The sequence below is a fragment of the Petaurus breviceps genome, unplaced genomic scaffold (genome assembly GCF_028583685.1).
Source record: "Petaurus breviceps papuanus isolate PSGF00001 unplaced genomic scaffold, PetGlider_PUasm1.0 90750, whole genome shotgun sequence".
Taxonomy (NCBI): Eukaryota; Metazoa; Chordata; class Mammalia; order Diprotodontia; family Petauridae; genus Petaurus; species Petaurus breviceps.
This window is the reverse complement of record NW_027187335.1, coordinates 12,529,382-12,557,375: the sequence shown is the minus strand read 5'-3', so window position 1 is coordinate 12,557,375 and position 27,994 is coordinate 12,529,382. Positions and strand designations below refer to the sequence as shown.

The following is a 27,994-nucleotide window of genomic DNA, read 5'->3' as shown; positions in this document are numbered from 1 at the left end:
TTCCAGTCCCTTGCCCCTTGTCCTTGCCCCTTGTCCTATCACACTGCTCACGCCTTGCCAGCTGCAACAACTGAACTATTCCTACCACCTGCCTCTTCTGATCCTACTCACATTCTGCGGAATGAAACTGCAGGAAGTCACCCCACCAAGATGACTGGTATGCTACCAGTCTAGGTCAACTCACCTCAACTCTCATTGTGGCAAGGGGTTCCTTTTAATCCCTACTAATGATTCCCTTGGCAAACCACTCCAGTGTCTTTGCCAAAGAAAACCCCATGGACAGCAGTGGTGTGCTATGGTCCACGGGGTCACAAAGAGAAGGACATGACTGAATGACAACAAGAACAAATGAATTCCCTGTCTCAGAGGCTATTCCAAACCCTCTCTTCTCTATTCAAACTTCCTACACCTCCCATCCCTGCTCTCTCAGCTTAGACCTTCCATCATACTTTACTGAAAACATTAAAGCCATTCTCCAGGAGTTCTACCTTTTTTCCCTTTCTCTTCATCTAAAACTCTTTAACATTCTCCCCTAATCTCTCCTTTTTTACTCCAGTTTCTGGTGAGATAGCTTCCACTTTGCCAAGGCTATCCTCTCTTTAGTGTGCCTTTCATTTCATTCCTTCTCATTTTATCTAGCAGATTATTCCCTCCATCATACCCTCTCTTTAATCTTGTCTTTCCCTAACTACTTGTTCCTTCTTGGTTGCTTTCAAATATACCCATCTCCTTAATCCTTAAAAACCTTCACTAGATCATGTCATCCCTTTAAGCTACCATCCTATATATCTCTTCCCTTTCTCAGTCTAAATCCTAGAAAAAGCCATCTACATTTTGTGGCCTCCATTTCCTTTATTTTTCAACACTTTGCAGTTTGGTTGGTCACTTCTTTACTCAACTAAATCTGCTCTCTCCAAAGTTACCACTGATTTCTTTATAACCAGATCTGATAGACCTCATTCCTCTTGATCTCTCTGTGGTATTTTACTCTGTTGACTCCTCTCTCTTCTTGGATACATTCTCTTTTCTAGGTTTCCATGAAAATACTCTGTCTTTGTTCCATCTCTCAGATTGCTTCCTTTCCATCTCCTTTGCTACATAATCACCCACGTTGCCCCTTGGTTGTGGGTATCACTCTGTCCTAAGCCATCTTCATTCTCACCTGATGAGCCCAAAATATCCATGGATTTTAAAAAATAATTTCTGTAAATGGCTATCCAGCCTTAGTCTCCTTCCTAGGTTCCAGGACCATACCACCAGCGGTCTATTAGACATTTCAAACTGGATGATCCCTAGACATCTCAAACTCAATATGTTCAAAACAGAAGTCATTCCCTTGCCTCCCTATTCTGAACTTCCCTGTTTCTCTCTATTTCCAGTCTACCAGATTTATAACCTAGGCATTATCCTCAGTTCCCCCCTCTTTCTTATCCCACATATCCAATCAGTTGCCATATGTCCTATTTCAGTCTTCCCAATATCTCTCACATCCACCCCCATTCTCATCATTCATATAGCTATTAACTTAGCTCAGAATGTCATCACATTTTGTTTGTACTAATACAGTGGTCTTCTAATTAACCTCCCTGCCGCAAGATTCCCCACTTCAATTCATTTTCTTTTGGTATTTTTTTCTTTTTAAGGCAATCAGGGTTAAGTGACTTGGTCAGGGTCACATAGCTAGCATCAAATGTCTGAGGTCAGATTGAACTCAGGTCTTCCTGACTCCAGGACTGGTGATCTCTCCACTTCACCATCTAGTTCCCCTTTGATTCTTTCTTTTACATAGCTGCCAAATTGATTGTCCTTAAGTATAGGTTTGATCATGTCACTCACTCCCTTACTTAGTAAACTCCATTAGCTTCCATTGCCTTCAGGATAAAAGAGAAAGTCCTTTGTTTGGTTTTTAAAAAAATAATATTTTTATTATGAAACTTGATAGTCATCAACAAATATGCACATTTCCATATCCAAAGGACAGAAAATGAGAATTGCAAAGAAAATGGCATATGTATATCATATGCCATATTTAAAAATAGCTTGTTTTTAAAAATAATACATCAACTTTAACGTGGTAGTACCGACACTGCTCTTCTTTCTTCTATGTTTATGTGTTTCATTAATGCCTTTTTACCTTTTTTTTTGTATCACTATCAATACCCCCCTTTTATTTTTTACTCCCACAGCATTCCTCCCTTTCCCAAAAAAAACATCCTCCCTGCTACAAGAATAACAGAGCAAAACTGATGTACATCATAGGACAAGTAGGTGGTGCGGTGGATAGAGCACTAGGCCTGGAGTCAGAAAGACCCAAGTTCAAATCCTCAGACATTGGCTGTATGACCCTGGGCAAGTCACTTAACCCTGTTTGCCTCAGTTTCCTCATCTGTAAAATGAGCTGTAAACCATTCCAGTATCTTGGCCAAGACAACCACAAATAGAGTCATGAAGAGGTGGACATATTTGTATCATATTGGTTGTTTCTTAAAATGCATGTTTCATTCTGCACATCTAATTATTTGATAATTGAACTCTTTCTGGTTGATAATAGTTATTTTCCTTTGTCCTTGATTTTGATTCCAGCTGTGGACATTTCTGGATGTTGTCAATTTAAGGTTTCTTTTAGGACATGACTGGTAGCTTCTTTCTATTTTCACTTTGCCTTCTGGTTCTAATAGTTCGAAGCAGTTTTTTTTTTTTTTTGCTAATTTTTTTGGAGGGGGGAAGGCTGGGCAATTGGGGTTAAGTGACTTGCACAAGGTCACATGGCTAGTGAATGTTAAGTGTGTGAGGCTGGAAATGAATTCAGGTTCTCCTGACTCCAGGGCCAGTGCTCTATTCACTGCCTAGCAGCCCCCTGAGCTTTTAAAAATTTCTTTAAGTATAATACTCAGATATTCTAATAGTTCTGGACAATTTTCTTAAGTATATAACACTGTTGAGGTTTAAGGTTTAAATTAGGGGTGCTCAAAACCCCAAAATACTAACACACTGGGTCTTACCAAATGAATTCAACTCAAGTCTTCTCTTAGTCAAAGTAAAGCAAAGTTTATTAAAGATTTACCTTAATAGGTAGACTCTTTTTTTTTAATTATAATGTGCTTTATTAATTTGTTTGTTTCCTTTTAGTTTACAGGATTTAATTCCACAATTTCTTGAATTTCACATTTTGTCCCCCTCCCTCCCCTCCCCCCCACCATGGTGGCTTATAATAGGTAGACTCTTAAGGAGCCTAAGTATATGACAAGCAGGCCAGAATACTCTGACACAGACTAAGTCTGTGCTAGATTGAATTCTCAGCCCCTTCGCGGAGGCAAAGTGCATCTTATATATAGAAAGATTGTGGGAGGGATCTAGGGATGGTCTAGAGGAGGAGTTTGGGGAGGTTCTTGAGGAAGAGTCAAAGGAGGATGTTGAGGGGACTGAGGTCAGACTCCAGCAATGAGACTAAGGGTGGGAAATAGCTGGAGGCTACCTGGAGATGACAGACAATGGAGGGCTAGGCTAGCTTAAAAGTAAAGGGTTTGGGTATAGATATTTTCATAGGATCAAGGATGGGAAGTAGCTGGACAGTGGAAGTTTAGGCTAGTAAGAGTAAGAAATTTGGGCCTGGCTATAATGAAAGGCTCATGTCCTCAGACAAATGCCTCATCAAGTGGGAAGATTCAATCAGAGTTCAAGGGGTTTCCCAGAGCCTGTACCCCATCAACATATGTCATGTTTGGCCACGATTTCCATAGAATGTGGTCATCCTGTTTTCCAGGAGAGTTATTTTTTAAATAGTATTTTATTTTTTCCAATTACATGTAAAGACAATTTTTAACATTCATTTTTTAAAATAAGATTTTGAGTTCCAAATTTTTCTGCCTCCCTCCCTTCCCCAAGACAGGAAACAACTTAATATAAGTTATATATGTACAATCATGCAAAACATATCCAGGAGAGTTATTCTTGATAGTATACACATCACACATTCTTTTAAATTTACTGACTATTGCCTTTTTTTCTTGATCTTTGTTGTCTCCTTGAATTAAGTTCTATTTGCTCCATTCTGTTTTTCAGGGAGTGTGATACTTGAATCATTTTCCTCCTTCTGTTCTAAGCAGTGTATTCTCCTTTCAATTTTTTCTTTAAGTGTTCTGATTTCATTTTAAATTTCTTTTTTTTTTAAAGCAATAGGGATTAAGTAACTTGCTCAAGGTTACACGGCCAGTTATTTCTAGGTGTGGTACTAAGTATCTGAGCCCAGATTTGATCCCCAGGTTATCCCGACACTGGAGCCGGTGCTCTTACTTGCTAAGCCACCTGGCCGCCCCTCATTTTAAATTTCTTGATACATTTCTTAGAGACCTTGTGGTCAGACCATTTTTTTTTTTAGTTCTACTTATATTATTATAGAATTCTTCTCTTCCATGTTTACCTCTTGGGTTTCTCTTAACCCAGACAAAGTACTTACTCTATTCGTTTTGTTCAGCTTATTTATGCTTCTAGCCTTAGTTCCTAGATTGGAAGTTCATTCTAGGACAAGACTCTCTCCTCTCTTAGTCTTGGATGGGGTAGTTAGGGCCTGGGCCTATCTCTGATACAGTATGGATGCTGCTTTTATGCCATAGTTTCTGATGGTGTATCTCGGTCTCTGGCCTGGTACTGAGAGTAGGGATCAGGAACTTCCCACTGCCTTAGTCCCTGGTTTCTGTCTCCCAGCTCCATCTCTATCCACTTCTTCTTGTATCCAACTGAGAATTGGCTTTGTCTTTTCTGTAGCTTGGACAGGCCCTGATTGCATATAAGTTGTGTTGGCTTTTTGAAGAGTACCTATACATTCCACACCCTACCCTACAATGTACCATTCTGCCACATCTTTATCTTCTTGGGCCTGTCAGAAGCTAGCTTTGTTCCCTATTCTGTGCCTCCAACAGGTTAGGACTGATATAATGCCAAATTCAGGCTCCAAGATTCAGATATTGCACTGGCTTCATACTCCCTGTGGTATGACCCCTACCAAGGCACCTCTAGGTTTCTGGCTATCTCCTTATTCACTCCTAGGCTGGATAGAGGAGATAATTGGTGCTTTCCTTTGGTTTTATTGGATCATTGTTTCATCTGTTTCCTTCTTAAATCTTTCTTGGAACATTTCCCAGGGGAGGTGGCCTCAGCTAAACCCTTTTATATTGCCATCTTTGCTGGAAGTTTTCCTTCTTAGCTTTTGTGTTTGCTTGGATTTGCATGCCAAGCCTGAATAAATGAAGCATTTATTGTGGGCTTACTATGTGCTGAGCACTATGCTAAGAGCTGAGGACACCAACAGAAAAGGCAAGAAGGTTCCTGTTCTCAAGGAGTTCACGCTGTAATTGTGGACAACAACATATATAAGAAAGTTCAGATGCAGGAAAGGTGAAAAGGTCTAGATGTCTTCAGGATGCAGCAGAAGGGCAAATGGCAAGTATCATAGGGTCCTTAGGTCAAGTCAGCAAGTCAGAAGACAGTGCCTTGACTGTACAGGACTTCCATCTCAGCTCCAACCTCCACATGGCTCCAGTAGGGTTTCTTTCATAGACCCCCATCTGAAATGTTTTGGAGTCAATGGGTCTCCATAAGGAGTTAAATGGGAGTTGTGGAGAACTTCTAAAGTAAGTAGTTACTTCTAAGGTAGCTGTTGTTCAGCTATTTCTGACTCTTCGTTTAGGGTTTTCTTGACCAAGATACTGGAATGGTTTACTATTTCTTTCTCCAGCTCATTTTACAGATGAGGAAACTGAGGCAAACAGGATTAAGTGACTTGCCAAGGTCATACAGCTAGTAAGTATCTGAGGCTGAATTTGAACTCAGGTCTTTCTGACTCCAGATCTGGTTGTCTACCCACTGCACCACCTAGCTGCCTAGTAAGATCGTAGTTTAGGACAATGAACCAGACCAGATTTAGGACCAGACACAGGTAACCTAAAAATAAGATTTGATCTTAGCCTTGGGATACCACAGCTGTCTTTTGTTCAGAGGCTCTTTGCTGGGTGTGATGGTTCATTGCCAAATCTAAGGAACTATCAGTTTGCCTTCATTAGGAAAAGGCTTTCTAGTCACTGTATTTTAGCAGACAGGAGCTGAGCTAGCTAGCAGGAAGCACTAAGAAGATGGAGTCCAGTCTCTGCTATCCTGTAGTAAAGAGAAGCTCAGTGACCACAAGATCAGTGGAGGGAAACAGTGCCTTGACACCAACATGATGCATCCATTAGAGATTAGAAACACTATGTCCATCAGAGAACAGAAGAAATGTTGATGACATCACCCCAAGACATTGGAAGCCCTGAAGTATCTAGGGGTATGGGCTGCTCTGGCCCCATGTGTGCCCTAAGTGTGTCCTCCTCATTGGGGGTGCAACAATCTGTGGGAAGATGTACCCCATGTTTGTACAGAGGGAATATTTTCTTACTTTATTTGCTCTGTGGCTTGATTACATGTCCTTCTTTCATTTTAACTAATATGTCCTCTAGCTGACTGGTAAAAGTAGTGGGGGTAGTTTGGGAGGTGGTTGGTAGGGGTATTTTGTGAGCTATTTGGAATGAGGTTGGAGTGAGTTCTGACTCACAATGTATCTCAAACCTAGAGTAGTTTTTCTAGGGACCCTAGGGGCTTCACCCAAGGCCTTTTTGCTGTTTTATTTTTTTTATGAAAAATTCATGCATTAAAATGCAAAATTATATTAGATTATTTATTTTAGAAATTTCTCTTTTGTGTTGGGCTACAAATCGAGTTTCTAGTGAGTAAAATTGAGTTTCACATTGTGTCAAAAGCCGACTAGAAAGCCTGGTAGATGCATGTATGTAATATGTCCTCTATGTTATTCAAGCACTATTATTCACTGCTAAGTGCATCCTCTCATTTCCATTTCAAACATGGAATGAATCTTTATACATTTAGTGATGAACTCCTTCCACTTGGGCTCAGGGAGCAGATTGGCTCCAGGGCTCATCCCTCACTTCTCCAATCCATCACCAGCTCCGGATGTGGGGGCCCAATGGGGCAGTTATCTCTCTCACCCTGGCTCCCTCCCTGCCCACATTCCACTAGGATCTTCCCTTTTCTCCACACTTCCTGCCAATACTCCCTTTTCTCTTTTCCCTCTTGGCTATATGCCATCACATATACCCTTATTCCCCACCTGTGCAGGAAGAAGCCTGCTCCACTGCTAACCTCAGGACCATTCTCCCTCTCCTAAAGGTCATGGGTCCAAGCTGACAGTGGGGTAGACATAGCTACTACACATACTTCAGTGAGCTGGCAATTACCAACTATAATTCTTCAGGCCTAACTATCTGCCCTGCTCTTGTGCCCTATAGATTTCTCTGCCCCTCCCACCCCCAGGTCATTGCCATCTATTATGCCCCTCTACAATAATGCCTGTGTTATCTTCCCCAAATTGAATTCAAATCCTGCAATATTGGGGATCATCTCACTTTTCTAGATGTGCCCAGAGCACTTAGCACTTTTTGGCACATAAAAAGCACTTTTAAATGTCTTTTCATCCATCCATTCATTCATTCCCTACAATCGATCAACCCTGGCCCAGGAAAATATTCAAAGCCCCAGTAAGGCCTTTGTTCTTGGGATGGAGGAAAGGTCAGAAGGCAAAAGAGGGAGGGTTAGCAAAGTCATTGATCTCAACTTTATTGGAATGAGACTCTTGTTACTACCCACCCTGAGGGCTAACCATCAGGATGAGGGGCAGTTTAGTGAATGACAGAGATACATTCCTGGGGAATGAAAGAGGCCCCTGTGCAGGAAACAGGTGAGCTGGGGGCAGGGAAGGATATGGTACAGATGCAATAAGAAAGGGGAAGCTGATTGGGGAAAATATGCCAATCTAGCTATTTCCCTATCTCATGCCTCTGGAACATCTCACTCTGGGAGGACTTGGAAATCCCAGAAGGGCTGAAAAGGGGGAGAAAGAGATTCTCCATCTCTTTTCATGCCTTTCCCCGTTCCCCCTCCTCCCTCCAGTTCCCCTGCCTCTTTGCCAGATCCTCCCACCTTAGTGTTGGGTTAGGGAGTGGAATCAACAGGATGCGCGTTATCATCTGTGACTGCCTGTCGGTCTGCATGAACCGGCCCCCCTAGTGGCCCCAAATTGCAGTGACAGTGCCATGGAATGGACACAGTCTTTCCCCCCACCCCCACCCTGGCCTCCTGACAGGCAGCCTAGTGTAAGGAGAGCCTACTCCTTCCTGTTCTCAGCCCAATATACATTCCCCATCCTCCAACTGCAGCTGGGCTGAGGAGATCCCCCATACAGGCATATACAATGCAATGGTTTCATACAGCTACCAAGACTGTGACTATAGCAAAGATATCATATAACAGAGAGATGACAGAGATAGAGACAGACAGGGATAAAGAGAAACAGAGAAAGAGAAGGAGATAGAGAAGAGGAGAGGAGAAAGAAGAGAGAGTGTGAGGGAGAGAGGGAACAAGGAAGAGAGAGACAGAGATGGAGACAGAGCAGGAAGACAAGAGAGGAGGAGAGAAAAGAAAAGAGGAGAGAGAAGAGGAGAAATAGAAAGAAGAGAGTGAGAGACAGAGAGAAACCAAGAGACAAAGAGAGAGGGGAAGAGAGAGAGAAGAAAGAGGGAAGAAAAGAAGAGAGAGGAGAAGACAGAGAAGAGAAGGGAGAGAGAAAGAAAAGAGTTCTATGAGGGAGAGAGGGAATGAGGAGAAGAGAGACAGAGATGGGGACAGAGAGAAATGGGAAAACAGAGAGAGAGAGAGAGAGAGAGAGAGAGAGAGAGAGAGAGAGAGAGAGAGAGAGAGAAGAGAAAGGTCCTTCTCACCTGGAGGGACTAGGTTCAATGGCTGCTTCATACCTGAATGGGGTGGGGGAAGAGAGAGAGAGGAGGAGGAGGAGGAAGAGGAGGAGGAGGAGGAGGAGGAGAGAGAGAGAGAGAGAGAGAGAGAGAGAGGGAGAGAGAGAGAGAGAGAGAGAGAGAGAGAGAGAGAGAGAACGAGCACGTGATGATCACTTGGTCCTACTCTGGTTATAAACATGCTGTCTTTCCCTCCCCCAAAATCCTGTCCTAGTTCACAGGATCATAGATTTACAGCTGGAAGGGACCTCAGAGGTCATCTTTCTACTCCCCTCATTTTACAGATGAGGAAATTGAGGCCTAGGGAAGTAAAGTGATTTGCCCAAGATCCCCACAGATAGTAATTGGCAGAACCTTGAATCATACTCTTGATCCAGCGCTTTCTGCTTGTCACACTGCTTTTGAGGGGAAGAAAATCCTGTTAGAGATCCAGGCATCCACTAAAATGACCAGGAAGGAATTTATCTGGGGAGGAGAAAGACTGGGGGAAAAGGCGCAGAGAAAACAAGGGACTGGTCACATCCTCCTGTGCCTCACCCCTAGCCCAGTGTTATCAGGAGTCAGTCCAACCTAGCTATGAATCCCTGGGCCATTGTTGAGGGTAGGAGAAGGCAAACTGAGGCAAGATGAGGAAATTTAACTGAGGGTTAAGTGACTTGCCCAGAGTCACACAGCTAGTAAGTGTCCAAGGCCAGATTTGAACTCAGGAAGAAGAGTCTTGCTGACTCCAGGCCAAGCATTTGTGCCACCTAGCTACTCTTGTATTTACTTATCTGTATACAAATGATTTCCCTTCAGTAGAATGTAAACTTCTGAGAGCAGGGACCTGTTTTTGCTTTGGCTTGGTATTTCTAGTACCCATTCCAATAGTTCCTGGCACACAGTAGGTGCTTAATAGTGCTTGTTGAATTGAGATGGCTTAGATCTACACATAGTTTAAAAATACCTTATGCATAAATGTTTACTGAGTTGAAATAAATTGAATAGAACTAGGGAAAAGCAGATGATGATGTAAAACAGTGGGCCTGTTATGTCAAAACATAAAGCCTGTTGAGTGAGGACAGCAGGGCAGAGAGCTTTAAAAAACATACAGGTGTTCTATGTAAGAAGGGCTGCCCCAGTGAGACATTGACAAAAGCTAAAGTCTTTAAGACAGACGCTGAAATATAAAGGGGAAAGCCTTCAGTTGCAAAATAGACATTCCTTACACTACAAAGAGTGAGTGAACACAGTTGTGTCCAACCCTTCATGACTCCATTTGGGGTTTTCTTGGCAAAGATACTGGAGTGGTTTGTTGTTTCCTTCTCCAATTCATTTTACAGATGAGGAAACTGAGGCAAACAGGGCTAAGTAACTTGCCCAAGGTCACACAGCTAGTAAGTGTCTGAGGACAGATTTGAACTCAGGAAGCCTCAGGAGATGAAAAGCAATACAGCTAAGCTCCTCAAGCTTCCTACTCTTTCTTGGGCAGCTAGATGGTGCAGAAGGTATAGCTTCATCTCCTGATAGAAAGGTGATGGGCTCAGGCTGAAAAATGAGACAGACATTTTAAAAACATGGTCAATATGGGAATTTGTTTTGCTTGACTATGTAGTCACAAGCATTTTGTTTTTCCTTTTTTTAAAATGGGAGCAGGGAAAGAAAATATATTTTTGTTAAATGGAGGGTGGGAAGCAGGGGGGAAATAGCTTAATTGCTATGAAGAGACCAGGGAGGCAATGAATTTGTGTCCAGGTCAGGGGCTACAGTCATAGTTTTGGCCCTAACCATTCGAATCTACATAAGGTTCCAGAAGGATTATGGGAAGTAGAACTGACTGAATTCGAAATTGATTATCTTAAGGCAATATGAAGTGGTTTACTAAGGAGAGGGCTTTTGAGCCAGGAAGGATTGTCAAAAGGCAAGCCTTCTCCTATCTCTTGGCTGAGAGTGACACACAACATCAGAGCTGAGGCCCCAGGGGAGTCAAAGGCTTGTGAGGTTTCTAAGCTAAAAGTTGTTGCCAGACCTCAAAGATCTCTGTAGCACTTTAACTGAATACAGTGCCATGCCACCTAGCTAAACCAGTGGCTGAAGGTGAAAAATATTGGAGCTGCCCATTGTGGATAGCAGACCCTGAGAAGTGCCCAGGGAGCAGCGCAGCCAGCATCTAGTATTCACTGGCCAGTGGCAAAGCACTGCCTGGTCCAATCTAGTTTTAGATTGGCCCTGTACAGCAAGCCCAGTTGAACTGTCCATCCCTCCAAGGGTAGCTGTGAGTTCCTTGCATGTGTGCCTCATTACTGCTGTACTTTAAGTACAACCCCACTCTTCTCTCTCCCGAATTCTAGGTGTTTGGGGTGGGGTTGGGGAGGAATAGTGTTATTGTTTTGTAACACCTGCTCTTGTCAGGTCTTTTGAGGAAAGGCATTTGCTAAATAACTGAATCTACTAGCTGATTGTTATGGGAAGTCCATTAATGGGGGCTCATGAACTAGTGATAAGGAGATATATATCAGAGTGTATGAATGTTTACCAGTGGTCTGAGGAGCTGGGGAGTATGTACTCAGGACACATTATTAACTTAATCTTAATTATTAAAATTGTCTTCTTAAATCCAGAAACTATAAACAATAATAAAACAATAAACCAAGTCCTAATTTGTAGTATTTGCTAAGCTGTTTCTCCAGAGACAATTCAAGCTGGTTCTAGTACACCACTGAAAAGTACCCACAAGGTTACCTCTAAAACTGTGAAATTAATAGCAGCTACCCATTGCGGGACTCAACTTATCAACACCAGCACAAGTTGGGTATGTGGTCCTTAAGGATGTGTTACATAAAAAGTAAACAATAATACAAAGCATTTATATTATGCTTTGAGGTTTATAAAGTGCTTTACATTTCTTATTTCAATTGATCCTCATTACAAATGTGAAAGGTAGGTGCTATTATTAGCTTCATCTTTCAGGTAAGGAAATAGAGGCTTAGAAGCAAGAGTGGGGATTCAGTCAAAAGGCCGCACTTGAGGACCTAGAGGGCCACATGTGGTCTTGAGGCCGTAGGTTCCCCACTCCTGAGTCAGATGGTTTGTCCAAGGTCACACAGTAAATGCCTGAAGTAGGTTTTGAACTCAGGTTTTCCTGCCCTGAAATCCAATGAAATTCAGTCACTACAGAAAGAGATTTGTGTTTTTTTAATTAAACCAGACAGTTTCTCCTGTCTCTCTCTGTCTCTCTCTGTCTCTCTCGTCTCTCTGTCTCTCTCTCTCCTCCCCACCTTGTGGTCAATCCCGTCCTCTCCTCCTAAGCCTGACTCTTGGTTGGAGGGGGGTGACTAAGGAGGGAATAACAAAGATGACCATGTGGCTTGGGCAGCTCTGGAAAGGAAGGGGCACCTCATAAGGTATGGAAAATAGGTTGGGGGAACCATCTTTAAGATATGTACATTGAAGTATACTTTTTCTGACTTTATGTTTCTTGCTTTTTATTATTTTGGAGTTTGGTTTTTTTTTGCAACATGTCTAATATGGAAATATATTTTGCACAACATCATGTGTTACTTATATCATATTGCTTGCCTTCTCAATAGGAAGGGGAGGTGTAGGACGGAAAGAGACAATTTGGAACTCGAATTTTAAAAAAAGAATGCTAAAAAAAGAAATAAAATTTTAAAAATAAAATATATGCATTGTGGGAATCATAGAAGCGAACTCCCACCTTTTTCTGACTCCTAGGCGGACTCGTGAGAAAGACCTCTCACAAAAGAGCCTGACCCTGAATTTGTTTTCTCTGTAGGTTCCCTGTCTATTGTTTTTCTATTTCATTTTAATTTACCCATCAGCCCAAATCAAACTCAGAGACCCACTTACCCATTCACCCGATAAAAACCATCACCTAGCCAAGAGCACAACTTTCTGTTACTTCCTCCCTCCCCAAAATCCAGCCTTCCCTGACAAACCTCTAGGAAGTCACCCAAACCAGAGAGAGCCAGAAATCTCAGCTGGGATCCTAGCAGCACCAAGAGGTGCACTTCAGACAGCAAGTGTCTCTCAATCCCAGGATATGAAAGACCCAAAAGAGAAGAAGCCTAAGACAGACTGATACATAGTTGGTAAAGCTGTGGATTAGTTCAATCATTCTGGAAAACAATTTGGATTTATACTTGAGAAGTCACAAAGCTACCCTTTGATCCAATGATACCACTACTAGGCATGGACCCCAAGGAGATCAAGGTCAGAAGGAAAGATCCTATACATAGAAAAACATAGTAACATTTTTTTGTAGTTGCAAAGGACAAGTGGGTGCCCATCAACTGGAGAATGGACAAACAAATCGTGCTTTATGAATATAATGGAATATATATATATATATAGCTTTTTGGAGGGAGAAAGCAGAGTGATTGGAATTGTGACTTGTCCAAGGTCACATGGCTAGTGTTAAGTGTCTGAGACTGGATTTGAACTCAAGTCCTCCTGACTCCAGGGCCAGTGCTCTATTCACTGTGCTACCTAGTCTCCCCTAATGGAATATATTATTGTACCATGAGAAATTATGAACCTAAAGAATTCAGAGAAACTTGTAAAGACTTATATAAACTTATGACAAGTGAAATAAACAAAACCAGATGAACAACTTGGGTAATGACCACAATAATATAAAGGACAACAGTGAGAAGGGAATTGTAATTTTCATATTAATCTATATGATATGTGTAATGAATATATTAATAATTTAAGTTTTCTCAAGAGCTGGCTTTCTGGTTCCTGAGTCAGAGCTCATAATGCAGCTAGAACTGATTAATCAAAACTCCACCAAGGCTCACAATCACTGGACCTTAAGTGAAGCGAATCAAAGATTGTAGAACCTGTTCCCATCACAGAGCTCTGGTTCTGGACCCTAGAGGAGGTGGTCACAACCCCCAAAGACTTGACTCCAGAGTTGTTGTATTGTGGGATTTGTGGGTTTCTCATGGGAAACTACTAAATGATTGCTTGTAATCTACCTCCCCCTGCTCCTTCCCCACTTGTGATTTAAGTATATAACTTGTGCTTTTACTTCAGCTATGAGAACATTCCTCACTCTAAAATTGATTAATTAAACTGCTTGATTACTGGTACTCCCATCTCTAGGCCTGTTTTGTGTGGCTCCAAGCATTCTCAGGTTAGAGACTGGCTCAGTAAAAATCCTGTTAACAACATCTAGAACTCTAATCCCTGCAGTGAGACCCATCATGATTTCAGAGGAACTGATAATGAAGCCTGCTTTCCACATCTCATAAGAGAGGTGGTAGCCTATGGGGGCAGAATGAGGCATATACAAGGTGTGTTGACCACTTGGTGAGAAGTGGGCTGGGGTGGGGAGTTTTTGGGAAGTGACAATGATTTTTAGAAAGAAAAGAGCATCAGAAAAACATTTTAAAAGAAAAAAAAGGGTGGGCTCCAAGCCAAGACTCCACAGAGGGATCTTGGCCCTTAGAGACATTTACCAAAGGGGACCCCAGATTCCGGGAGTTTCCCCAAAGAGAGGGCCCTGGACTCCACAAGAACCCCGAGAGGGGCCCAGACAAAGAGTGATACTCATAGGGAAGACTTCAGAGAGAAAGATTCCCACAGAAGGGACCCCCACAGACAGAGGGACCACCAGAAGGGGTCCCCAGACACAGAGAGCCCCCACAGACAGGGTTCCAGATAAATGATGTGGGAGCAGAAGTCTCCAAATGCTTACCTGTCCCTGAGGGGGTCTTCCCAGAGCTGAGCTGTCTGAGGCGTCTCTGGTGGGCACGGCCCCCACAATGCACCTGAGCCTGGGCTGCAGAGTTGAGTTGGATGTTGCAGACATCACAGAGTGTATATGATGGTCGCTTCCTCTCCCGCTTGGACCGAGAAGGCTCTGGGAGCTGAGGAGGACACTCAGAAGCCCCTGGAACAGGAAGGCCCTTCTCACCTGGAGGGGCTGGGCTCAGTGGCCGCTTCATACCTGAATGGGGTGGGGGAAGACAGAGAAATAAGGGGAAAGCTCCAGGATCATGAGGGTGTCAGTGGTAGTGGCTGGAGCTGGTGGCTCAAGGCCTGAAGATTCTCCAAATTCCATTGATCCAGCTAAACATTCTCTCCCATCACAGTAAGCACCAGTCTTCCTAATATGCCATTTGAAGGAGAAGTTGGGAGGTAGGGAGATTTGGTAGAGTCAGAGGACCTGGGTTTGAATTTTACCTCTGAGGCTTACTACCAGTGTGACCTCAGGCACATAGGTGAACCTTCCTGGGCCTCAGTTTTCTCATGTGTCAAATGAGGGGATTGGACTCAATAATCCCTAAACTATGGTCCTTCGTGATAAACAACAACTTAAATGAATTCATAAAGTACAAATATGCCCAGAGATATGGAAAAGTACAGAATGGGGAGCAGAGCTAAGGACAGTGGTCAGTGGATCTGGTGTCTGCTCCTGCACTTGGGTCTCTCCCCTACTCCACACATACAAACACACACACAAACACACACACAAACACATACACACACACACACACACACACACACACACACACACACACACACCACTGCAGGCCTCGGGCCAGGAGGGAATGTGGTGCTTCCTGGGAGCTGGAACAGCTGCTGGCCCCAGGGGGTGACTCTGCAGTAACCAGAGTCCCCGGTCCCCTCCCCTCCCCACCTGCCTCTGGGGGTGACATTCACAAACTGTGACAAGTGCTGAAGACGGTCCAGCCCCCACCCCCAGCCAGCTCCTATCCCTATCAATCCAGGGAAGGCTCTTCGGGTAATGGCTGGGCACAACAGAGGGAAGGCTTGTCTCAGTTGTCACCGAAGGCTCCTCAGCTCCCAATACACCAGCCCTCTCCACCCTCCACCTGGACCTCTCCCCACTCGGTGCTTCCCCACACAAACCATTCCAGATGCCTTTCTTTCAACATATGCCCCTTCCCCCCTTCCAAATCTGGCTCAGTCTTATGTTCAGGAAGCCACCCCCCACTCCAGGTAGCCCCAATCTGATTCTGGTCAATCTTTTATGGGAAACAATGATATTAATATCCAGCATTTACATAGAACTTTAAACTATACAAAGTACTTCATATATATTATCTCATTTGATCCTCATGATAACCCTATGGTGTAGGTATTATTCTTATCCCCATTTTACAGATCTGGACATTTTGGCTTAAGTAACTCTAATGGGGCCACACAATAAAGGTCTTGAGGCAGGATTCAAACTCAGGTAATCGTCACTCCAAGTCAAGAGCTTTACCTACTGTGTGACCTAATTGCCTTTAACCCAAGTTTACTCACTGAGGTACAGAATTTGAACTATATTCATTTAAACTAGTTTCTTGTTCTTCCATCAGTCTTTATTTAATTTGCTCTCTGTCTCTGTCTCTAAATCCATCTCTGTCCTCTCTCTATCCTCTCTCTCTGTCTCTCTCTGTCTCTCTCTGTCTCTCTCTGTCTCTCTCTCTCTCTCTCTCTCTCTCTCTCTGTCTCTGTCTCTGTCTGTCTCTGTCTCTCTCTCTCTCTCTCTCTCTGTCTCTCTCTCTCTCTCTCTCTGTCTCTCTCTCTGTCTCTCTCTCTCTCTCTGTCTCTCTCTGTCTCTCTCTCTGTCTCTCTCTGTCTCTCTCTGTCTCTCTCTCTCTGTCTCTCTCTCTGTCTCTCTCTCTGTCTCTCTCTCTCTCTCTCTCTCTCTCTCTGCCTCTGTTTCTCTTTGTCTGAGTTTCTGTTTCTCTCTTTCTCTGTCTCTATCTCAGTTTCCCTGTGTCTGTTTCTGCTCTCACAAAAGGATGGCAGGATTTGCAGGCTGGGAGGAAGATTAGAGACCATTTAGTGTAGGGGCTCTGAATCTTTTTGTCAGTCTAGTAAAGCCTCAGTAAACCCTTTCCAGACATCATTTTTAAAACCATGAAATACAACATATAGAATTACAAAGGAAACTAATTATATGGAAATTCAGGGATGAAAATATAAAAAAAACCAAGTTTACCTATGACTAGATTGAAGGCTTCTAATTTGATCTGATTTAATCTTTTAGTTCAACCTCTTGATTTTGTAGATGAGGAAGCTGAGGCCCAGAAGGAAGAGGTTACTTGTCTAAGGTTATTCAGGTGGTATCAGTGGAACGACACGAACCTGGATCCCCTCACCCCAAAGTCAATGTTCCTTTCCCTTCACCAAACTGGGCTGGCATGTGCTTCTTGCTCATGAGGAAGTATTCTATCTGTCCCATCAGACTAGAACCTCTTAGAAGAAGGCAGAGATTGTGACTCCCCCATCAGACTGGGAGCTACTTAAGGACACATGGGGAGGGGGAACAGGGACAGACCCAGACCACCATCATGCTCCTCCCAGCTGTGCACAAATGTTCTTCAGTCCCAAGAACCTGGAAAGATGGACTGAGCAATTCTGTCTATCAGCTGGATTAAGGTAACCAGATTAAGTCACGAGGCTCTCCAAAGATCTACCCCAAGTTTCCTCTCAGCTCTAAATCATTGGATCCTATGTGAGTAGGTGGCTTCTGAGATCCCTTCCCTCTCAGACAGTCTCTGAAACTATCAGTGTGTCTGCATCACTCTGTGTTTCTAATTCCCTCACGTTCATATGAATATGAGAGAAAGGGCGGGAAACCCAAGTTAGTTCAATGTCCCCTCCTATCTCCGCAATAATCAGTGATTGATGCAGCACCCCAGGATGGCCTCCAGGTGGCATAGCAAACCGGTTAGCCACTCCGTCTTAGATTTAGGGAGCTGTGAGAGGCAGAGGGACAGTCTGCAAAGGCAGCCCACCACTATCATCATGCCAGGCCAAGGGGAAAGATGTCTAGGGATTCAGGTCCCCAGATGCTTTCTTCCTTGCAAAGGGAAAAGATGGCAAGTCTTGTCTTCCAAGGTCCTGTTCTCTTGGGAGCAGGCAGTGTGGGGAGTGTTATTGAGGGCTTGCTCTCTTTGTGACTCCCGTTCTTCTACCCTTCCCGCCTCCCTAATCTGGGAATGAAACATTGATGGGAAACTCAGCCCCTATACCATCTATCCATCCATCCATTCATCCATCCATCCATCTCTCTGCCTCCAACAGTATGATCCCTTCCCCATCTCAAACCAAAGCACATAGCTGGCTGGGAGGGGGGTCAGTGTTAAAGACTGTCACAGGTGCTGTAAGTGGGAGGAGGTGGCACAGGGGGACCCCCCCCCCCGGCCCTTGTTAGGGATCTGAGTCCTTTCCCAGATCCTCCGGGAGTGACTGAGCTCAAAGCTAAAATGCTCTTGGAAAGCACCACCCAGGGAGAGGTATTTTGGAAATCTCACTGCTCTGTAAGAGAAGGGGGGTGGGGTAATAGAGGAGACAGAGAGGGAGAAAACAGACAAGCATCTGCCACGAAGCTGATTAAACCTCTGTGATCTACGGCGTCTCTGTTTACAGGGCCCGGCGAAAGGAATTCTTTTGCTAATTGTATCCTGGCCTAAGCTCCCACCCTCCATGCCTCCCAAATACAGGCTTCTACCTTCCCACTATAGCCCCTGTGACTCCCCACCCCAAACACACACACACACCCCTCTCCCTTCCCCCAGCCATGAAGTTCTGGCCTTTGGGGACTGGTCTCCTGACCCCAGACCAGCTAAATCTAACTGGATGCCAAACATTCTCCCTGACTGCCATTCTGTCGATTTTTAAGGGCACAGCATGTGCCCATTTCTGAGAGAGGCACCTCTCACCCCCACAGTGGGGACAGGGGCACAGTCACATCCCTTTGCTAGGGAGACTGCATGCTTGCAACCTCATGGGAATCTCCCTCACCCTCCCCACTCTCTCCCCTTCCCAAACACAAGAGAATCATTATATTGTGTCTCCCCACATATTTCCCTGCTCCCCCAGACAAAAGAGAGAAAACATAGCTTCTCTATTTCCCTTATGAAAGGCATTGAAACTCTAGCAAAAGTAATAGAGATTAAACAGCAGTATCCTAGGAGAGCTAGGAAGGAAACTTGGAGGCCATCTGGATCAAACTCATTTTAGAGGTGAAGAAATGGAGGCCAAGAATCTTTTCCAAGGTCACACGGGTAGTAAATATGAGCGGCAGGATTTGAACCTAAGTTATAATCCTGGGGTGGCTAGGCGGCACACTGAATAGAACACCGGCCCTGGAGTCAGGAGGACCTGAGTTCAAATTTGACCTCAGACACTTAACACAAAAACTAGCCGTGTGACCTTGGGCAAGTCTCTTAACCCCAATTGCCCTCCAAAAAAAAAAAGAAGAAGAGGGGAGAAAAAGCAAAAAATAAGTTACAATCCCAATGACTCAACTAGGAAAGGGCTAAAGTGGGACTAAAGCCATCCTCTCCAGACAGATTTATTTTTGCTACAGAACCCTGTTCGGGGAAACAGGGAGTAACAATGAGGCCCAGTCATGGTGACCTAATAATGACAGAGGTCTTGGAATCAGGTTTTGGTACCAGCTTCTCTATTCACTCTGTTGGGACATTCAAGTTCCTTGTGTGTACTGGACAGAGCACACCTTGAAATCTGAAAGACCTGGGTTCAAGTCCTGACCCATGCTGACAGCATAGGGCCTGCCTGGCACATAGTAAGTGTTTAATAAATGCTTTGTGGGCTGACTATTGAATGTGTAACCCTCAATCACTTAACTTCTCAGTACTACAGGCATTGGGAGAAAGTGTTGATCTTCACTGGAAGAGACAAAGGCTCACCACCTGGAAGATCCCCATACCAATGAAGTCAAAGTTCCAATCCCTCCTGCCTGTTATGTACAATTCCTGCTGCGGCCCCTCTCTGTGCCTCAGTTTCCCCACTTTTCAAAATGGAGGAAGGTTAATTTAATTTAACTCTAGCCAGCTGGTGGATCTCCTCAAATCTCTCCCTACTCCAACCCATCCTTCACTCAGCTACCAAGATGGTCTCACTAGAGCTCAGGTCTGGCCATTATCACTCCCATATTCAATAAACCTTCTGTTACTTCTAGGACCAAATATAAAATCCTCTGTTTGGCTTTTAAAGTCCTTTATAACATGGCCCCTTCCTACTTTTTCTGGTCTTTTTACACCTTACTCCTCCCCATGTCCTCTGTGATCCAGTGACAATGGCCTCCTTACCATTCTTACAACAAGACATGCCATTTCCCAACTTGGCTTTTCACTAGCTGTCCTCCATGCCTGGAATTCTCTCCTAATTTACCAGATTTCCTTAGTCTCACTTAAAGTCCTCCCTTCAGCAAGAAGCCCTTTCCTGGTCCTCCTTAATCTCAGTGTCTTCCCTCTGAGACTACCCCTAATTTATCCTGTCTATATCTTTTATTTGTACATAGTTGTTTGCATGTTGTCTCTCCCATTAGACTCCTTTGATCAAGAAGGGGAGGGGAGGGGCAGCTAGATGGTTCAGTGAGTAAAGCGCAGGCCCCAGAGTTAGGAGGATCCAAGTTCGGTTCCGGCCTCAGACACTTGACACCCACACACACAAAAAAAACTAGTCATGTAACCTTGGGCAAGTTACTTAACCCCAATTGCCCTCCAAAAGGCAAAAAAAAAAAAAAGAAGAAGAAGAGGGGAGAAACATTTGTTTCCTACTATGTGCTCAGCACTATGCTAAGCAGGAACTCCAAAAATATAATTTCTTTTCCTCACAACAATCCTGGGAAGTAGGTGCTATTATCCTCATTTTATAGCTGAGGAAACTGAGGCAGACAGAATTTAAGTGACTCGCCCAGGGTTACTCAGTGTCTGAGGCCAGATTTGAACTCAGATCTTCCTGACTCCAGGCCTGGCACATTATATACCGTGCCACCTAGTTGTCTATGAGAGCAGAGACCCTCTTTGGCCCTTCTTTGTATCTTCAGCATTTAACACAGTACATGGCACATAGTAGGCACTTAACCAATGCTGAATGACTTCCTCAGAAGGCAATGTGTTGTCTGCCAGGGCAACTTATCCCCTTTGCCCTTTTACCAAGAGGGGTATATTGGGGGCAGCAGGTGTGAAGTGAGCTCCTGGTCACTGTGCCTGGAATTATTGCTCATAGATTTAAAGTTGGAAGGGACCTGAGAGACAAATAAGACGAAGAAACAGCAGCTGACATTTATACAGTGCCTTCCGGCTTTACACAGTGTTTTTTAAACATCATCTTGTTTGAACTTCTCAACAACCCTCTGAGATGGGTATGATAATCCAAATTTTGTAGAAGAGGAAACTGAGGCTCAGAAGGATCAAGTGATTTGTCCAGGATCACTCAGCTAGTGTCAAAGCTGGGGTTCAAATCCAGGTCCTTCCGGACTTGGATTCTAGCATCCTTTTTAAGATACTATGACATCATTCCCTGCTTAGAACATAAGCTCTTTGAGGGCAAGGACTGTCTTTCTTTCTGTTTGTATTTGTATACCTTGTGCTCAGCACAGTTCCAGGCACATAGGAAGTGTTTGATAGATGTTTGTTGCCTGGCAACAAGATCATTTTAGCCCACTTCCCCTCATTTTGTCCCAGCCCAAATAGGCAGGCATTATTTGAAGGTGACCTTTAACTTTATTTTCTAGAGTGGAAGGGACTTCCAAGGCTGTCTCCAACCCTACAATTGAACACGAATCCCCCACCATCAGAGTCTGACAAATCTAGTAGACCCAAAAGGAGGCAGTGTGGATGTAGTTAAAGAGCATTGGATTTGGAATTGGCTAATCTGGATTTGAATCCTGGCTCTGCCGGGGAAAGGATCAGATTTAGTGGCTTGCCCAAGGTCACACAAACAGTAAAAAGAGGAGTTGGAATGAACCTCAGAATATTTAACGACAAACCTACTGCCCTTTCAACTTCAGAACCTTGATTAAAGAGCCATCTGAGGAGGGTGGGGAAGGGTGTCCCTGTCCTTCTTCCCTAAATGGAGGGCTGTTGGGGAAGGCTGTGTCCTGGGGGGCCCACCTTTATCTACTGGAAGGTTAAATTGGAAAAGAGGATGCCTGACCCTCCCACTCTCCCTTCACGCAAGGGTTTAACTCTGAAGGATAGTATCCTAGGCCTTGGCAAAGCATGAAGGGCTATCTCAGTAAACCCATAATGAGGCCAATTAACCACCTGGCATGGCCTACTTAGAGGTGCCCTTTTTGGAGTGCACACACTTCCAGAGATGTTCCATCAAGGGACGGTATTGCTGCTCCATGGAAAGGGTCAAAATGGGTTTCCTGGAGTCAAGATGCCTCTGGGAAAAAGCTAGTAGAACTCATAGGCCTCAGAACTGGAAAAGACCTTTGGGCTTTTCTAGCCCAGCTCCCTCAGTTTACAGGAGCAGACACGGAGGTTCAGACTGGAGAAGTAACTTGCTCAGGGTCACAGAAGCCACAAAATTACAGAACTGGGATTTGAACCTAGGTCCCCTTATATTCTCATCCAACCCAGAAGTCTATGGTTCTCCCTTTTGTTCCATGAGGAGACAATGTCTGGACCCCACTTTTACATCTTAATTCCCTCTGTTCTCCAAGTGTTGGGACCCACAACACTCCAGGGTGAGGGTCAATCAGATTAAAGTATAATTGGAAAATATTTAACAAAATAAATAAAAATACAGAGGGACATAGATAATGTTAATATGTAGTTTTCTATGTGTGGTAGCCAGATTCCTTATGTGTGGTTTGGTAGCCCATTTCTGAGTTTGATACTACTACTCCAAGCCACTTCCTGGGTCACCTTGGTTGGAAGTGAGTGGTAAGAGCCTGTATTTCAACCCCACTCTTACCTTTTCTTTTTTTTTTTCTATTCCCACAGCCAGTACTTAAACTCCAGAAAAGCCTGGCAGATGTGTCTCTTCTCAGGAAGAGATCTAAACTGAACTTTCTGGGGAGCTGAGTTCCTCTTCCTCTGTCAGGCAGCCTACCCAGATTTTCAGCAGGCAGGGGAGAGGATGTGTCCTACCCATGTGGGTACTAACTCTCCCTGGCTTAAATCAGACCTTAAGGCACCTTGCTGAGGGTGAGTTGTCCTAGACATCCCAAGATGAGTCACCCCAGAATAGCTAGAAACAAACCCTCCTGCCGCTCCCTTCCCTTTTCCACTCCCTCCTCTTCCCCTCCCTGCTCTGCACTGTGACAACTTCTCTCCTCTCAGATACAAGGAAAAGATGAGATTCATCAGTAAGAATTCAGTTGGGAAGCACTCACCCACCCCTGCCATACCAGGGAACCAGGGATCCCAGGCCATTCAGGGTAACGCTGAAAAACATCACAGAGGGACTCAGAGTGGTTAGGGGCTAAGCTAAATTGAGTAAGGAAATTTAAAGTCAGGCCTCCTGTTTTCTCTAGTCAAGAGGACTTGAGTCTGGGCAGACAACAGGCTCAAGCAGTAGGGGCCAGGAAGCCCTGTCAGCCTGCCCATGTGAAGTGATGACAGTGGAAATGAGCTGCCCACCTCCCTGGCTAAGGGTGTGTACAAAGTAAGCAAAGCAGTCATCAAACTGTTGGTTTCAAGGTGGTGAATGTTATCACTTCAGCACCAATAGAGGAGACCTAGAAGGATGGGGATGGAGTAGGGAGGCAAGTCAGAGAGATGGCCCAAGTGGTTTTGGATACTGATACACCAGCCCACCACCCCATGGCTAACTCTGTTTATCTTTAGGCATTGTATACTCATGTAAGAGCCATACATTTTTAGAACTGGAAGAAGGCTTTAGTCATCTAGTCCAAACCTTTCATTTTACAGATGGGGTAACTAAGGCCCAAAATGAGAAAATGACTTTCCCAAAGTCATACAATGAGTTAGTGGTTAGATCCCAGGTCTCCCAGGATTCATTCTATTTTACCCTTCTTCCCATACCATCACAGGCTATCTATCTAGGCTCTCCTTGGGGCATTTCATCCATTTTTCTCTGCCTCAGGTCCTAGTCCCAGATGAACAGGGGTTAGATTTTCTACTGCTCCCCTTCCCCCCCCCCCCCATTGGATCTTCAGTGGAAGGAAAGAGTGGCTGTACACAAAGACCTCCTTAGAAAGAAGTTGAAATCAGCTATCTCCCTCCCTCCTTCCTCAGCCTTCTGTTCTCCTGGGTCCTTCAGCTCCCTCTGACCTTCCCTGTTTTTGAGGATAAGGGGTAGGAGGCAAGAGAGATAGATGTCCGAGAAGCTAGAACATCTAGAGGAAAGAGCCTCTGAGAGCATCTTTCTTTAGCAAGACGTTGTTCCAGGGCATCATTTCTGAGCTTACTCATCAGCACACAAATGCCACCTGAGAAGCAGAGAGGATATGAAGAGGGGGCATGATGGTAGAGGGAGGTTGGGGGAGAATAATTCTGCCCATTTGCAAGACAACTATGGTGACTAAATTCAAAGAGGTAACCAGGGAGTAGGGGAAAGACTTGGTAGGTAGAGGCCTCAGCTCAAATTCTGCCTTTTATGTTTACATTATCTATGCCCCCAGGGTTGTTGTGAGAAAAGTACAAGAGATGTAAGCTATTGTACTAAGAGGTTAATTACCCTCCTTTCACATCATATTGTAACTATGGATGATTTTCTGAGTCATTTGAGGTTAAGGCTTGTAGGTTCATTTTTTTCTTGGCCAGATCCCTTTACTTATCCTCTCTCTTCTGTACTACTTGGCACCACCCCTTAAGGGTAGGAAAAGGTAGGGAAATGAAGTAGATCATTTGGTCCATCCCCCTACCTCCACTGAAGAGAAATCTTTCCCCAAGTCTAATATGTGTGCATACATGGGTTCATGTGTGTTGGATGTGGGGTATTTTAAAACACAATCTCTCCCTATCCCACAACAATTACACACCCCACACCCCCCATACAGGGACGGACACTCCACCTCTCCCTCTTTCCCCTTCTGGTATCTCTCCATTACTAATAGGCATGGGAAGCAGGGCCCTAGCCTATAGAAAGTCCTTCTGCTGTCTTCTTGCCCCCTTACACTAACTCCAGCTGAAAGAGTGAGAATTTCGTACCTACCTATTGGATTTTCTTTGTTGTCCCTTTCGCATCCTGCCCTCCCCTTCTCCCTTCTCCCCTCTCCCTGTTTCAGAACCAGCTGCTTCGTTGGCTAAATCCAGCCCAAATTTCCCAATCCTAACTCCAGCTCCCTAGGTCGGTTCTGTGGCTCAGCGCCCAGCGGTCCCCATCCTCTTTGGTCCTCCAAAACCCAGAGTTGAACTCACCTGGAAGGTCCCGGGAGCGATCAGGTGATGTCCTAGATTCTTTAGGTACCAAGGGGCCAGGGTCCTAGAGGCCACGTCTACGCAGCTTCCCTCCCGTTTGGTCTCCTTGCCCCTGATCCGCTCCACTCTTACTCCGGGGGCTTCGGAGGCTCAGAGTCCCCAAGAGTGGAGGGCAGGTTCAGGGACTGGTTTTGAATATTCCCGTCCCAAGCAGGCAAAGCTGCGGGCCGAGCTGGCGGCTTCTGCCGGAGCCTTGCCCTGCCCTGTCCTCCCCTCTCGGGGCGTCACAGCAAGGGGAACAGGTGCCAGAGTCTTGCGGTACAGCTCACAGCACCGATCGTGGCTTGCTGACCTGACATCACCAGCATTGCCTTAGAGGCCAGAGCTTTCTAAGGGGTTGCGGGGAGAGAAGGTGCCTGAGAGACCCGGGTTGAGGGAGGACATGAACCCCTCCCTCTCCTTGGGGGGGGGGGGAGAGAGGGGAGGGGACACCCAGGGGGTTTCTCTCCAGCATTAGGAAAGTTAGAAGGGAGAAAGGGGCAGTCAGGGAACCGGTAGAGAACCCTCAAATCCTTATATCTTTGGTATTAAGGGGAGAGGAGTCCAGAAGTAGGTGCTGCCTTTTAAAATGGGGAGAGAGAAAGAGAAAATAGTTTTCTATATGTACTCTTTGATGTCTTAATCTAAGGTTTTCTATCTCTGTAGAGGGAGACCCAGAGAAGCTAGTTCTAAACACAGTGAACCTTTTGGGCTTCTACATGAAAAGCTCCAAAGAGGATTTGAAGGAGGTGAGGCTTCCCCAGAGATTTTTGTCTTTTAAACTCTCCTCCACTTTCAATTCCATTCAACGAGCATGTATTAAACACCTGCACCATGAAGGGGACTGTTCTGGGACCAGAGCATAAGAATAAAATCAAACACAATCCCTGATCTCAAGGAGCTTACCCTCTTGGAATTTAATAGTTCATAAGCATTTATTAAGCATTTCTTATGTGCCAAGCACATACCAAGTGCTGAAGATACAAGGAAAGGCAAAAAGACATCCCTCACCCTCAAAGAACTTACTTTCTAATGGGAGAGGGAGGCTAGAATCACACAGAAATAAATATAACAAAAGGTAGATAGAGGTGGGGGTTAATGGGAGAATGGCCAAACAAACTGTGATACATGAATGGCATGAAACGCCACCTTGCTGTAAGAAACAAGGAGCATGATGAAGATAGAAAAGCACGGAAAGACTTATATGAACTGATGCAAAATGAAGTAACCAATCAGAATAGCAAAATGCACAATGACTACTACAACAATGCAAATGGTTGTTACAAGAATAGTAAAAAATATAAATCTTACAAAGTTATAAACAGAAAGCACGGCCCCCCCAAAAAGAAGTAGAACCCCTCAATACTTTGTAGTGGTAGGGGAAAGGGAGGATGGGTATGGAGCATTATGTGTATTTTCAGATTTATTTGATGTATTAATTAGTTTTGCTGATTTATTTCCTTCATTTAAAAAAATCTTATAAAGGATAGCTGTGTGGGAAAGAGGGAGGGAAGGATGCAAGGGGAAATATGGAAAATGTAAAAACAAAAGATATCAATAAAAATTTTTGGAAAAAAAGGAAGTGATGAAAGGGAGGTTGCAAAGGATAAATTCAAACAAAGTGCTCTACGGAAAAAAAAATATGTTATAGGGTTGTGGCAAATGAGAAAACGCTATATGGAGGAATGAGTCCATGAATGACGGATGGAGGCAAATAGAAGTTCTAACCAGGCAGAAGTAAGGGCAGAACAACTGAGAAAGATATAATAAAATCCATCAGCTGGACTTGGGATTGGATTGGGAAAAGAAGGGAGGAGAAAGAGCCAGAGGTGATACCAAGGTTTCACCTTGGATGAATGGTATAGAGATTATCAACAAAAATATGGAAGCTGGAAGGGGGGGAGCAGGTTTTTTGAGGGGAAAATGATGAACCTAGTTTTGGTGAGGTTTTTTTTTATATCCATAGGCCCTCTCAATGGAAAGATCCAAGAAGCAGTTGCAAATGCAGAACTAGAGGAGAGGATAGGGTTGGATATGTAGATTTAAGAGTATATGAGGATGAAACTAGAATTCAAAAAGTTCAAGAAGGACAAGGACAGAATTTGGAGGAGCACCCACACTTAGGGGATAAGAGCAGAATGATGAACCAGTGAAGAGGGTCATTAAGAACCAATCAGGAAGGAAATATTTATTAAACACCTACTATGTGCCAGGTACTATACTTAGAGCTTTATGAATATTATTTCATTTGATCCTTACAATACCTCTAGGAGGTAGGTGCTATTATTATCTCCATTTTTACAGTTGAGGAAACTGAGGCAGACAGGGGTTAAGTGACTTTCCCAGAATCACACAGTACATGTTTGAAGCCAGATTTAAATTCAGGTTTTTGTGATTCTTCCAAGGTAGGAGGATAAATGCAAAAGATCAGTGCCTTGGAAATTAAGGGAAGAGAGAGTATTACAAAGGAGACAAAGAAGAAGGTGGGCTATCAACAGTGTCAATTGCTATAGAAAGGTTAAAAAAAAATAAAGGTTTATTTTTTTAAAGGGCACAGGATACAGCAATCAAGAAGGTACTGACAATTCCATCTGTGCTACTTGCTAGAGAGGCAATGTAGTGTAGTAACTATAGTACTGGGTTCCCTTGGGAAGATCTGGGTTTGAATCCTACCTTACATTCTTACTAGCTGTGTGACTGAGAAAAAAAGTCTGAACTTCAGTTTCAGGGAAATGACAAGAGTATCTACATCAAAGGGTTGTTGTGAGGGTCAAATGAGATAGTGTCTCTTAAGCAGTTTACAAATTTTAAAGGGATACGTGTGCAAACTATTATTGCTGGTGTAACCTTGGTCATTTAACCTTTCTGGTCTTCAGTTTCCTCATCTGTAAAATGAGGGGGCTGGACAAAAGAACGGCTAGGGTTCCTTTTAGTTCTAAATCTATGACACTTTGATCTCAAAATAATTTCAATTACATGATG

At 44.1% G+C, this 27,994-nt stretch overlaps 1 protein-coding gene across 3 annotated transcripts in view; it reads right to left on the bottom strand.

Annotated features, from left to right (window-relative positions):
* Positions 1-25,234, bottom strand: part of ZNF385C (zinc finger protein 385C) — a 49,403-nt gene extending 24,169 nt beyond the window's left edge. The window contains exons 1-2 of one of the 3 annotated variants that reach the window (XM_069067686.1): positions 24,974-25,234; positions 14,560-14,811 (exon numbers count right to left, since the gene is read on the bottom strand). In XM_069067686.1, the coding sequence (XP_068923787.1) occupies positions 14,560-14,809 (250 nt within the window). In that variant the 5' untranslated portion in view covers positions 14,810-14,811; positions 24,974-25,234. The remainder of the gene's footprint in view (positions 1-14,559; positions 14,812-24,973) is intronic. The other 2 variants (XM_069067685.1, XM_069067684.1) reach the window with 2 other exon arrangements.
* Between the last annotated feature and the right edge of the window lie 2,760 nt (positions 25,235-27,994).